Raw genomic sequence first — 13,934 nt, 5'->3', positions numbered from 1 at the left:
GAGAAATACATATATACACATATATATGCATTTTTTTAAAAAACGCAAACATACGCTGTCAAAGTGCTCAGCTCAGAAGACTGGAAATTATAGCCTTTGAGTGGCTTTCTTGTAGTTGACACCTTTCTGGCACCAAAAGCCATAGAAGATTTTGGAGGAAAGAAATGTTGACAAGTGTTGGAGAAAAAATGATTTTCTGCTTTTTATAAAAAGCTTAAAAACTCTAAAAATCATCAACGAACGCTCCTGATCATATTGTTCTTCTAACTGGCTGACTCAAACGACCCCTCTGGCACCAAAGTTTGCAATCCGCCAGTCTAGATGTTACATCGAAGTTCAGGTGTCCGACGTGGGCAGCGGGCGCCCGGGCGGGAAGCCGCGGAACTCGGGGCGGAGTTGACGCGGCCCGCCGGGGTCGCCTCCCTCCGTCCTTTTGGTAGGTCCGTCCGTCCGTCCGTCCCTTCGTTCCTCCCTCCCTCCCTCCTTCGGTCCCCCTCTCCCGCGCGCCCGAGCCTGCGAAGCGCTCCTACCGCGCTGAAGTCCAGCAGGTCGCTCAGCTCCTTGTCGGTCCCTATCGCGGCCATGCGCTGCTGCTGCGGGTTCATCTTCGGCCACTCCTCGCGGGTCCTGCGACGGAGGAACGCGGCTGAGCGAGGGACGGAGGCCCCGCGTGGAGGCGGCGGGGACGCGGGGCGCCGGGCTCCCCTCGAGCCTCGTCCCGCCGCGGCGAGGCGGGCCCGCGAGCCCACGCGTCCCACGGCGCAACCCGGGCGGCGGCGGCTGATCCGCAAGTTTCCGAGCAGGGCGCCGCGCGGCCCGGCCCCCGGCGCGCCCAGCTCGGCCCGCGGGTCCCGGGGGCGGGGGGCGGCCGCGGCGTCGGAGCGCAGCGCGGCGGGGGCAGCGGCTCGCTGTCTCGCAACAATGGAGCGCACAAGTTGCGCGGCCGCCTGGGCGCCCGGGACCCCGGCCCCCGCCCCCCGCCGCCCCCCGCGCCTGCCCCGCCGAACAATGCGCCCCCGCCCGCCGCCCGCGCCAACTCGGCCGGCCGGCGCCACAAAGGGGCGCGGAGTCGCGCGGGCCGCCGTCCCCGCCGCCGCGGCTCCCAGCCCGCTCCGCACCAGCCTCCGGCGAAAGTTCCTCGGGCCGCGCGCGGGCGGGCTCGGCGGCCGCCTTCCTCCAGGCGGGCTGCGGTCCCCCCACAGAACTTGTGGGTCTCCTCAGGCGGACATTTTTTTCGCTGAGGGGGCCTCAGCACTGCGCTCCGCTCGCCCCAGATCCCTCCGCGCCGGCCGCGCTCGGTTAACCCCAGCGTGCCCGGCGCGGGAGCGGGCGGGGCCTGGCGGGGCGGGGCGGGGCCTGTTGGAGGGGCGGGGCAGCGCGCCTGCGGCCGCCATCCCCACGGGCCTTGTGGGCCTGGCGAGGTCTCGGCTGGCTACTGCCAGCCTCTGCGTGCGTGCGAGGGGCGGCCGGGAGGGGGAAGTCCGTTCCGCGCGTGTGCGCTGGTGACCAGGGAGGCGTCCGCGGGGGCGCACACCCGAGGACCCGGTGTGAGCAGCCAGCGACCGAGGGCAGCCGCGCCGGGGACCCTCACCCTGCGTGGCTTCCCCAGGAGAACGCGGCTCGGTTCCTTCCCAGCGAGCAGAATTGTAGCTTGAAGACCTGCGCCTCGCGCCGTTCCCTGCCGCGGCGGGCGGCGGGCGGCGGGCGGCGGGCGGCTGGCGTGGGTCGGGAAGATTCTGCCTGGTTCTAAGAAGTACGGAGGCCACGCCGGCTGTGCAAACGCCCCGGGAAAGTAAAGCAGACTTAAAGGTCCCTCCCGAACGACCTTTGGTGGTGGTTTTGAGTCTCTACTCTGAATTCAACTCTGCCTTTATAGATTAAGCCGGAAGGGGTTTGATTTTATTTTTTGTAATTTAGAATATCCTATACCTAGTGGTCTGGGCGCTTTAACCTCTAGCAAAGACCCAAATGTCAGATAGGAAATCTGATTAGGTAACTTTCAAAGCCTAATTCTCCTGGTAAGAATCTATGGCTCAGTGATAAAACTGGAGAGAAATCTCGGAAAAGGAAAAGACTATCAGGCAGATTTATACTGTTTTCAAGAGGGCAGGTGATCCAGTGTCTTATACAAACGATTCAGAGGGTGCAGCAGCTGTGTGCCCAATCCCTAGGTCATGGGGCTCCCTCTGTACTTTAGACTGGTGATGTTTTTCCTGTGTTATGGCAATTACAGTTGTATTTTCTATTTTATTGGACACACATTTGCCTATACCATGCATCCAATGTAATTTCAGAACCATAAAGGACTAGGGAGCTGGGATTTGATAAATTTGAAATTGGAATGTAAAATTTATTTTTCGTGTTGTAATGTAGGTTTTGTGTGTACCCCTTTAAAAGGGAATAGTATTCCTTGTGTAAATCTGTAACAACGCCAGACATATGTGGAAAACCGAATATAACAAAGTTTTATATCACTTTGAAACTCATTTTTGGGCCTTTGTTAACTTTACAAGTTAGAGCTAGATGGAGTTATCAAAAATGATGAACCATCAAGTAATACAAATTTGGTGTTCATGTTTCTTTAGTGTAAGTTAATATTAATAATTCAATAATGGAAAACATGCTAAATGTGTTTGGAAGAGAATATTTTAAGCGTTCCTTGCCCACAATAAAGCAATAAAGCTGATAGACTTTAGTTCTGTTTTTTCACAGGAATTCTGTTCACATGGCTCTGGTCTCTACTTTTTAGAACCTCCCACTTTGTTCCAACATTATCATCATGATGGGGAGAGTTGGTCAGAAAGACATTTGGACTTACAAGAAAAAGCAGCCACAGCCGTGTGGTTTTTGCTTCCTTGGATTGACTTGACCTTGGCCCCTTCTTAGAAGACAAGTATTCTAGAAAGTTAAAGGAGAAAGAGTGGGAGAGAAGAGCTAATCAAGTCAGGCAGTAAATGGGTAATAAACCACTACCTAAGTGACCAGCCTTCAAGAGTTGGCTGGTAGCTCCAACACTGATGGCTCATGGACTCTGTAGTAGCTGTCTGTCTCATAGGAGAGCAACTGGACCCTTAGGACTAATCGGAGTGGTGGTGGGTTTTGTTTTTGTTTTTGTTTTGAGACAGGGTCTCACTGTTGGGATGTGTGTCTAGATCGCCACCCCCCAAACAAGTGCACAGCGAAGGCCTAAAGGAATGAGAAAAACTGCATGATCTTTAAGGCTGCAGGAGAACTAAAATCCTCTGCAGAGTTCATAACTGCTAGCCAGCGGCCAAATGACACTAGGCAGCCCGTATTTAATCAGAACAAGCAAGGAGTTGAGTGGACAGGGCAAGAAACCTAAGCAGGATCTTGGGAGGAGTTAAAGGATCCCTCAGAACAACAAAGGATGCTAATTAAGGAAAACTATCCAGAAAGTCCCCAGGTGGCCTCAATTGTGGCCTATCTTGCCCCTCAGGTGTCTTCTTCTCAGTTCAATCATGGCAGGGCTGTGCTATAGCTCTGAACGTGTATTCAGCTTCAGTGCTCTCCACCATCTCACTATGCAGTTCAGGCTGGCCTTGAGCTCACTTTGTAACCCAGGCTGGTCTCCAACTTGCAGTGATCCTCCTGTCTCAGCCTCCCGGGATTGGGCGCAGTTTTAAGTAACAACAAATTTGGTAGGTTATACCTGAGGGCACATTGCATCACTGATGAACTAAAAGTCAAGATTTTTCCACTGAGTCAAGAGCTATACCCTACAATTCACCCTTCAACAACAGAGCACTCCCCATCCTTTCCTCACCCAAATCTCCCAACTTTGTGGGAGTCCTGATAAAGATTTTGTCTTTTTTCTCTGAATTTTAGTAAGTAAAATTGCTAGCATTTTAATCCTTTGTTCATATGAATGTTACATTCAGACTTGAGATAACCCCTAAAAGTTACACATTTACAATTGCTTCTCTCGCATTTCATAAAAGCATACATTTCAACTAAATCAAGATAAATTCAGCACTCAAGAAAGGGGAAAAAAAAAAAACCTGTCAAACACTCATTAAAACCTTGTACAGGACTGGGGATTTAGCTCAGTGGCATAAGCGCCTACATGGCAAGCACGAGGTCGTGAGTTCAATCCCCAGTACTGCAAAAAAAAAAAAAAAAACTTGTAACTAGAGCGCCATAGATTTCAGTTTTTTAAAGCTCACTATAAACACCATGGCACACACTTTGTAATCCCAGCTAGTTAAGAGGATGAACAAGTTACAGGATTGCAAATTAGAGACCAACCCGGGAAATTTAGCAAAATCCTGCTTCAAAATTTAAAAAAAGTCTGGGAATGTAACTCTGTAGTAAAGCACCCCTTAGTCCTTAGTACCACAAAAAACAAGCAACTAAGAAAAAAAAAATGCAATAGGAAGAAGAGAAACTAAAATAACTGATTAGGTAAAATGAATAGCAATCTCCTTTCCCACTTTCCTATGTGCAATTTGGTGCAGTGCTCAAGAAACATTTGTTGAAAAGGAATTTTTAAATTGCTTTCTATAGAAAATTCCCTTTTTTTGGTACCAGGGTTTGAACTCATGACCTTGTGCTTGCCAGGCAAGCGCTTATGCAACTGAGCTAACTCTGGCTCAATAGAAAATTTCAAAGATAAAAAATGAAAACAGTCAGGGCTGGGGATTTAGCTCAGCGGCATAAGCACCTGCCTTGCAAGCAGGCAATCATGAGTTCGATCCCCCGTACCGATAGAAAAAGAGAAAAAAAAAAAGAAACAGTCCCAAAACTATCTCTTGATTTAATTACCTTTAATAATTATCGGTTTTCCATTTATCTTACCTCCTCCTTCCTATCCCATATTAATTCAAACCCAGTACATCACATAATTTCATAAGATGATTTTTTTTAAAGATTTTTAAAAGCATGGAATACTAGAAGGGGAGACAAGACCAACTAAATTTGGAAAAGCTAAAAACAGATGGGTGCGTGATAAAAAAGACAAGACTAATAAAACTACATCCTGCTGGGTGCAGTGGCACAAGCCTGTTGTTGTATTCAGGGTTTAGGAGCTGAGGATTTAGCTCAGTGGTTTACAAGGGAAACAATTTAATACAAGGCACATAACTTATAAGATTATTTTATAATATTCACCCAAAGAGTCAAATTCAAAAGAGTGTGGAAAATCTGTCCACAACTACAGACACAAAGAATCCAGCTGAGGGCCTGAATCTCATGGCAATGTCCCGCATGAGTCCAGCTAAAGACCTAGAGCCCTTGGCAATGTGCTCTGGGAGCCCAGCTGGAGGCCTAAAGCCCACAACAAGGTTTATGAAGGATCTGTACTGAGAAGAGCCAAAGGTCAGCAGTGGAAGCTAGAAAGTCTGTACCAGGGATGAAGAATCTGTGCCAGCCAGTATGCAATTATAGCAACTATGGGGGATTTCCTTCTGTCTTGTTTTCGAAATTCAATATAGTTCTCACTGTTTTGTTCCATTTTCTTGTTTTGTTTTATACCCTTTAAAATAAAAATTTTAGAAATTTTTTTAAACATACAAAGGGCAGAGGACGTAGCTCAGTGCACCCTGAGTTCAACCTTCAATACTGCAAACACAAAGATCAACCTGACACCAAAGGCAGTGATGAGGGGAATCAGTGACCAAACCTCTATGCTCTGTAGAATCACCAAAAGACTCAACCAACCAACTCTAGGTGTCTCCTGAAGGTAAGGAAACTAACCTAACTAAGGTTAGAAACTAACCTAAGGTCAGTTGGTGGAAGTCCCTATAACAAGCAACTAGGGATCCAAGTGTGGTAGCACATGCCTGTAATTCCAGTACTGGAGGCTGAGGTGAGAGGATCACTGCAAGCTTAAAGTCAGCCTGGGCTACACAGCCAGTTCAAGACCAGCCTGCACAAAGGCCCTTTTCAAGCTTTAGCAACCAAAAACAAAAACAAATCCAGATCTCCTTGCCTACTACATGCAATCCAGAAACCAAATACCCTCCTCCTACCCAGTGAAAAACTAAAACTGTATTCTCTGCAAAAAATGAAGCAGAAGATTCCAGGGTATGGACTATCAGGAGTAATATTTGCATGTGGGATGCTGAGCTCCCACCACCAACTTGGCTCCCAGAATCCTGCAACCAAGCATTGCATATCCACAAAATTAGAAAAGAATCTACTCCAAGGAAATGGTCAATCAAAAAAACATGAAGATGCTGCCATGGGAGGTTCTCCAGCATAAGCCCACACAGATCACTGTGCAGAGATGTTTACAGCTCGCAAACCTCTGCCTATTCACCCAGTTTCCCATCAATACTTTGCAGCCTATCCTTAATTACGAGCAGATAGCAAGGAGTATCAGACATGTGAGGGCAGCGTCTATCGTACTAAAACAAATGAAAAAAAATGAGTTGGTGGAAACTACTATTCAAAGGGAAGAAAACATGTATGTATGTATGGATGGATGGATGGATGAATAATCTTCAGGAGAAAGTTCCAATCATGAAACAAAAATAGGATGGAAAATGTGTTTGAAATAATAAAAAGAAGTATTCAGAGTACAATAAGGAATCTAGAATACAGAGTACAATCAGGAATCTAGAATACAGGAGCTGGAGTGTATAATGGGGGTGGGGTGGAGAACTGGAGGAGAAACTTAAGGACATTTCCTAGAAAGCAGAGCCAAAAGAGAGGACCATGCAGGGAGGTTCAAAATCCAAATAGTATGAGCAGAAAGAGAGAGAGAGAGAGAGAGAGAGAGAGAGAGAGAGAGAGAGAGAGAGAGAGAGAAGGCTGGGGGTAGAGAAAATAGAAAAGCCATCAACCAAATAATCTAAGAAAAATCCCCAAAAGCACGAGTTACAAACTAAACAGGATCATCAAATGTCTACTACAATGTATAAAAATAGATCTACATGAACACATGTGATCAAGAAATCTGAGCACACAGCAGGCAGAGAAAAGATCTTCCAGCTCCCTGTGAGAACATAAGAGGACAAATGCAAAAGACTAGACGCCAGAGAGGACACCAATAGCATGGCCACTGCCTGGAAACAAATTAGAAATGGACACGCTGGGTTCCACCCCAGATACTGCCAGGGCACAGGCTCCTCTCTGAAACTCTTGAGGACGATTAAGCTGAACATGAACCGGACTGCCAGATGTGTTTACCTTAAGTCAATAAAGACCACTGGAGAAAAGGCTTAACAAGATACTGCAATGCTAGAAGAGATAAACTGCATACAAATTAACCATTTTCAAATGATTGCTAAAATAAAAATCACTGCTAGTTAAAAGCCCAGAAAAAGAACATTAGGTTCAACTTTCACTCCATGGTAGATCTTATAAATGTCACAAGTCATTGGCAGATTGGGCCAAACAATGTACTATAATCAATTTATTGTTTATTTTACTTTTTGAGTTTTTTGATTTTGAAACAAGATTTAGCTATATAGTTAAAGCTGGCCTCTAACTCACAGCAATCCTCCTGCCTCAGCCTCCCAAATGCTGAAATTATAGGCGTGTACCCCCACACTAGGCTTGTCTGTCTTAACAAAAAGTCAGGAGGATACATCATTAGTATTCTCAAGTTCTTGGAGGCATTTGCCCAGCTTCTCTTTCAACATAAATGCTTCAAGGGAAAAAGCTGTACTTTCTTTTTCTTATTAATAACCATTTGTTTCCTTTATTGCCAATAATCCCTCAGTAATCATTTATGAGTTAAATAAGCTGTTGTATTTGCCAGACATGGTGGCACATGCCTGAAATATCAGCACTCCAGAGGTTGAGGCAGAAGGGTCATTGTGAGTTTGAGACCAGCCTGGACTATGCAGTGAACTCAAAACCAGCCTGAACTGCATAGTGAAACCCTGTCTCAAAAAGACAAGATGAGAGAGAGAGAGAGAGAGAGAGAGAGAGAGAGATTGTGTTTTCAGTGAATTTTATTTTGTCTTGCAGTTCTTTCCCCTGAAGGATTTGACAAAATGAATTGATTGACTTGGTTTAGATTATTTAAATCACACTTAATTACCACACTTATCTGAGAGGAGTGAGGAAACAATTGTTCTTATATACTAGAGAACTGTTTTATTTTAGAATCATGTGTTGAATTTCTAATTTCAATGCACCAGCATTTTTATGCAATTATGCACTAAATTTTGGTGATTGGCACATTTTTCTCCAAATCCAAAATACCTTATCATAATTTTTTTCTATTTCATATGCATTATAAACCTACAGGGTTTTTTTTTATGGTTTCTAATCTTTAAACATGTCACCTTAGGTTTTAAGCCATATACACGTAGCATACGAGGACGCTACTGAATCCTTTAAACATCTGTTACATTGAGAGCATCAGCTTGCTCTGGAATCGGGACTAATTCTGCAGAAAATACTAGATAAGTCTGGCCTATTATTCCCAGGCCTTTTGCTACTCTTTTCCATTGTGTCTGTATAAATCTAATGGGTTCCATTTTGATATTTTATAAAGTACTCAACATTTTATAAAGTAAGTTTGATGATTGGAATTAAAGCTATATTTTTTCTAAATCTGTGAGGTTGCGGTTAGCCTTTAAATATGACTTGAGGTAGAATTAAAGCGAAAATGAAAGCATTAGTGGTCATCTAGAATGTACTTTCATCTCCTTCAGTAATGTTTTTATCTGAACAATCAATTTAGTATTCTATTTCCCCTTTTTAGCCGAATAATGCAGTTATCTTAGAAACATAACATCATTACATTCACTGTTGAATCAAAAGTGCTCTAATTTGTTTTTCTAATGAACACTGAAACAACAGAAGCATGAATCTGTAAAGGAAAAACTCTCCCCAAGTGCTCCTGTATTGACCTGTGTAGCAGTCAGTCACACTTGAACGGTGCTCACAATGCTAATGAGAAATCAAAATCATAGACTCGTCCCCAAAGGATCGCAAAGAAGCAGAGGTCTCATCGCCACAGATCAGTCTCTCTTCCTGACCACCTCAGAAGACACTGGTCCCAGAAGGACAGAGCACAGGAATGTGGCCAGCCTCTCAATTACATTATCTTGTTGATTTTTTTGCTCCAGCTGTAGAGCTGAGCTGATAGATAGGTAAATGGAGAGAATTTAAAGACAAGAACTATTTGCAATATTAACATGATTATCGCAACCTACTAGGAAAGAACACATCAGGATGAAGCGGAAGACACTGCTTGGCACTTCAGAGGTAACCGGACAACGTTCTTGAAACCCGATTCTTGTCCTCCGTATGTCTAAATGGGCCCATGACTTTGTTTATTATATACATAAAAACAAAGATTCAGACACAGTAAACAGTTCAATACCTTTATATTTTAAGACAAACAATGTAACAGAATATTCATAAAAGCACCTAAAATACCTACCTGTTATGTATATTTATCTAAGACAAGTCAGTACAAATGAGACCCCTGTTAGAACTGTCCATTTACCGTGTGTAGTTTTAGAAACAGGATGAGGGGCTCAGTGGTAGAGCCTAGCATACCTGAGGCCCTGAGTTTCCTCCCCAGCAGATCAGTGTTGGTGCAGGCATAGGCACACACAAACAAAACATAGGTTAGAAATTAGTAAATTAATTATCAATAAAACCACAATAGAAAACAACTTATCACTATATGCCAAGAACTTTCCAAATGACCTAGAGATCCCGCTTTCTAAAATTTTCCACTTATAGGAAAACAGAGTAAAAATTACATATAAAGCAAAACATTGTAAGATTTTTAAAAAAAATAGATATCTAGTGAAAAGAAAATGATAACACATTATGCTTAGTCTACAGAATTTTCTTTTCTTTTCTTTTTTCACAATGACAATTACACATTTTAGGTTTTATTACTCCCACAGTTCTTATTACTTTTTTTTGAAAAGAGTAAAACCAAATGTGACAGAACAGAACAGAGTCAGTTAAATCATAAGGATGAACATAATAGATAATGTAAAAACAAAATACTAGGTGATCAACAATGGCTACCATGCTGCCTCTTGCTATGTTAAAAAGAATTGCCTATATCATCAGTAATAGTAAAATTGAACAAAACAGTAAAGAATAAAACCAAAACACTGGAGACATTACAGGGCTTTAAAAGAAGAGAATAGTCAACCAGAATGGGCGTCATAATAAATCTTATTGTCTTCACAGTTTTGCCTATACTTTTGAACTTGGTACTATCAAGCAAAGCAGAATAGAGGAAAATCAGTCAAAGCAAGATAGTGAGGGCTATACAGGGTTTCAAATCAAGTTAATAGGAAATCAAAGTGGGTTACTATAATGTATCCTGCTATTTTTTTATTTAGTCTACAGAATTTTCAAACCATGAGATTTTTAAAATGGAACCTGTAGCTGGGCACATTGGAACAAGTTTTTAATCCCAGCTACTTGGAAGGCCGAGGTAGAAGTGTTATGGATTAAAAACTGGTGGCCAATTTAACACCAGTTGAATTAAATCAGTATGGTGCTGGGCATGGATGGCCCACTTGAGGAAAGTTGCCAGCATAAATAGAGACGTCTAGAAGAAGAGCAAGGTGTTGTGAGTTCTCCTGAATGTTGCTGTTTCAAGCCATTGGCTCTCCTGGAGAAGCCTGTCATGCTGGCTTCCTGGCATGGACTCAACTATTCTCTTTGTCGGAGGAGCTCAGGGCCTCCATGTCGCTGAGGATGGCTGCAGTACTTCTCAGGTCAGCCCTGGTCCTTGTTTTGAGTGTGACTTCACAGCTCCAGCGAAGAACCCTCAGCCTACTGGCACAGCTCCTTCATCCTGCTGGCATAGACCTTCTGGTTTCCCACTGACCTTTGGGCCTGGCAGCAGATCTGTAAAATAGACTGGCGTGAGTTCTTGATGTGGGTCTAGGCCTCCAGTTGGACTTGTGGGAGGCATTGTCATGGGCTCTAGGTCTTCAGCTGAACTCATGAGGGCATTGCTGTGGGATCCAGGCCCTTGGCTGAATATTCTGGGTCTTTAGTATTGTGGACAGATTTCCTGCACTTTCTTGTGTTTAACTCTGGATGACCATCATTAAGATAAGATTATAAATTCTGTGTCCTGATTCTAATTGTTCTCCTCACATCCCCTGACTACAACAAGAAGGTTCTTGAGTTTGATGCTAGAATGGTAATTTAATAAGACCTTGTCTCAAAAAGAGGAAAAAAAAAAAAAAAAAAGAAGAAAGATTCTTATTAAAATTGGAAAAGGCATATCAAACTAAAAAAGAAAGTAGGCTATGAAATCTTCAAAACACGATCTCCTCTTTCTAAACTTATGCTTTCTGACATTTGATAATAAAATCTAGCTAGTGTTTTAAAAGATTCTTGCCCTATGTAGTATATAGTTTTATTAAGAGTAAATTAACTCTTTTTTTTTAGTTTAATATATATATTGGATTGAGGGATGAGGGGCACTGGGCATCGAACTCGGAATCTTCATATTGATCTACATACCCAGGCCTTTCTGAAGAATCCTTTTTGTATTTTGAAACACAGTCTTGCTGAGTAAGTCATGGAGTGACCCAGATCAAGCTAAAATTTGGGATCCTCCTACTCCACCTCCCAGAAGGCTGGCACTATAAGCATGCATCACGCCCAGCTGATTATTGGATTTTTGAATCCTAAAAGTGATTATAACTTTCTGTTAAAATTGAAAAAATGTAGAAATTTAAAAAACCTCATATAGTTCCACTGCATAAAAACAACAACTTTTGGTAGTTTAGAGACTCTTTCTCATGTCGTCATTATTTGTCAGTGTTAATTTAAAGAGTTGAAAATGATCTAATTTTAATAATTGCTTCTTAAAAACTACTTTCTCTAGATAACAAACATAGAAAAGAATAAAAAACAAAGTATATTTCTAAACTCATCCAAAAGAAGCGATCATAAAGGATTTCAGGTTCTCCTCTCTAATCTATGTGTGTATAGGTGCATATACATATATGTACATACATACATAATAATTAAAATTGAGATCATATTCTAACCACAATTTTATAACCTAATTACTTCAGGAATAATTTCAAACACAGACAAAAGTAGAAAAAAATAGCATAAAGAATCCCTTTGAGCATTCACTCAATTTCCACAATTATTCAAACATCCTAACTTCCAGATTAGTATGAGGCAAGTGCCAAATAATTTCATTCATAAATACTTGTGCATTTATATATAACAGGGCACTTCTAAAAATTATGACAATGCCATTATCACATCTAAAGTTTTATAAAAATGGGGCCAGGGATTTAGCTCAGCAACACAAATGCTTGCCTAACAAATGCGAGGTTGTGAGTTGGATCCCCAGTACCAAAAAAGAAAAAAATGTTATACTAACATCCACTAGTTGGCCAGTGTTCCAATTTCCCTGGATTATTTTATGAATAATGAAATTATTTTATAATAATTTAATATAATAATTATATAATAATTTTATAATAAAATAATGAAATTATTTTATGAATAATAATTCATATTCTATGAATCTTTTTATTAGTATTTGTTCAATTTGGGATTCACATAAAGTCCACGCATTGCATTGTTAGTTATGTGTCTCTTAATATATAGTCAATTCCTCCCTTTTCAGTTCATTCATTGAAACAAAACTGGGGTTGTTTTTTCCTATAGGATTTTCTAGTTTGGTTTTCTAATTGTAACTCCCATGGTATCATTTAATATGTTTCTTTATCCCCTGTGTTTTCTTGTTTAGACACACAGACTAGATCAAATTCTAGTTGAACTTCTGATCAGAACATTTCGTTTGTGAAGTTAGATACAGGAGACAAATCATGCCTGCTGTTTCTCTTTCTGTAAATTAGCCATCACTTTCTAACTGCATTATTTTATTAGGTATTACAGTAAGATGGCACTTTATTATTTCTGGATTATTAGCTAACTACCTTGCTAAAAAAAAAGAAACATTCTCTCCTTAACTATTCAAGTGCCGCTAGTAAAATTTATATATATGAAATGAAATAGACGTTGATTCATTCTTTTTATTTTGTTTCAAAATAATAAATTGGTTTCCTTCCAAAGGTACCAATAGAGGTTTTTGTTTTAAGGGTAAAACTGAGCTAATAGACTAAAACATGATTACTGTGCCTCAATCCATTACATTTATTCTAACTCATGCTCAAATTTTCCCTTCTCTGACCAAGAGAGCATCCTCAAACTGATTCCTGAGTCCATTCTGGGGTAACCCATGACTCCCTGATACTTAATTTCTGGTGAGACAAATTGTTCCAGAACCTTCTTGTAATTTTCTGCTCGAGAATAGGAATCTGTCTTTTTCCAATTCTCCAAGGAGTACAGAAAAAGTTTATTTTTAATGGCTGCCTCTAACATGTATAACATTATTTATTTAACCAGGCACTACTTGAAGGAACAGGCTTTCTGTGGTTTTCTTAATTACACGCTGAGGTATTTTACAGAAATGGCATGTGTGACTAATAATGTCATACAAATCTTGTCTCTATTATTCAATGTTTAAACAGAGGCTAATCAACCGGCACTTTTGTGGCCTGGCCCTTAAACCAGAGTGCACCCTTACCTATCACACATCCCTACCTCTAGGATGGAGCTCCGAAGCAGTAAATAGAAAGGTGGCAGCGAGCGTGTTATAAGCTCTCCTGGGGCAGGCCATAGTGCGCACATTTCATCCCCACACTCACCAGCCCCTCAGGCTATCCTGCTGCTTTCTCTAGTCCCTGGACATTTCATGGCTAGCCTACAGTAAGGCAGCAAGGCCAAAGGAAGACTTCTGTGGGCAAAATGTATTGAAGGCATCTCAAATACACCAAAAATGTAAATTTGGTAAAAATTATATGTAAAAATTATAAAAAGAAAGTCACTCTCTATTAATAGCATAGTGAAATACTTGGGTTGGGTAAATGTTAAAGCAAATTAAGGCACCTTGCAAATAAATATATTTTGGAGTACAAAAAGTAGTTTTTGAATGTGGT

At 41.9% G+C, this 13,934-nt stretch overlaps 1 protein-coding gene across 8 annotated transcripts in view; it reads right to left on the bottom strand.

The window, feature by feature from the left end:
* Positions 1 to 1,298, bottom strand: part of Tcf12 (transcription factor 12) — a 338,120-nt gene extending 336,822 nt beyond the window's left edge. For 7 of the 8 annotated variants that reach the window (XM_063254263.1, XM_063254265.1, XM_063254268.1 and 4 more), the window contains exons 1-2: positions 1,119 to 1,298; positions 531 to 627 (exon numbers count right to left, since the gene is read on the bottom strand). In XM_063254263.1, the coding sequence (XP_063110333.1) occupies positions 531 to 605 (75 nt within the window). In that variant the 5' untranslated portion in view covers positions 606 to 627; positions 1,119 to 1,298. Of the gene's footprint in view, positions 1 to 530; positions 628 to 1,118 lie in introns of those variants that run through there. The other variant, XM_063254271.1, reaches the window with a different exon arrangement.
* Positions 1,299 to 13,934: the final 12,636 nt, after the last annotated feature.

Source organism: Cavia porcellus, unplaced genomic scaffold, assembly GCF_034190915.1.
Source record: "Cavia porcellus strain 051 isolate PalLab524CR breed Dunkin Hartley unplaced genomic scaffold, mCavPor4.1 scaffold_8, whole genome shotgun sequence".
In the NCBI taxonomy this organism is placed as follows: Eukaryota; Metazoa; Chordata; class Mammalia; order Rodentia; family Caviidae; genus Cavia; species Cavia porcellus.
Note: the sequence above shows the minus strand (reverse complement) of the source record. Positions and strands in the feature narration are given on the sequence as shown.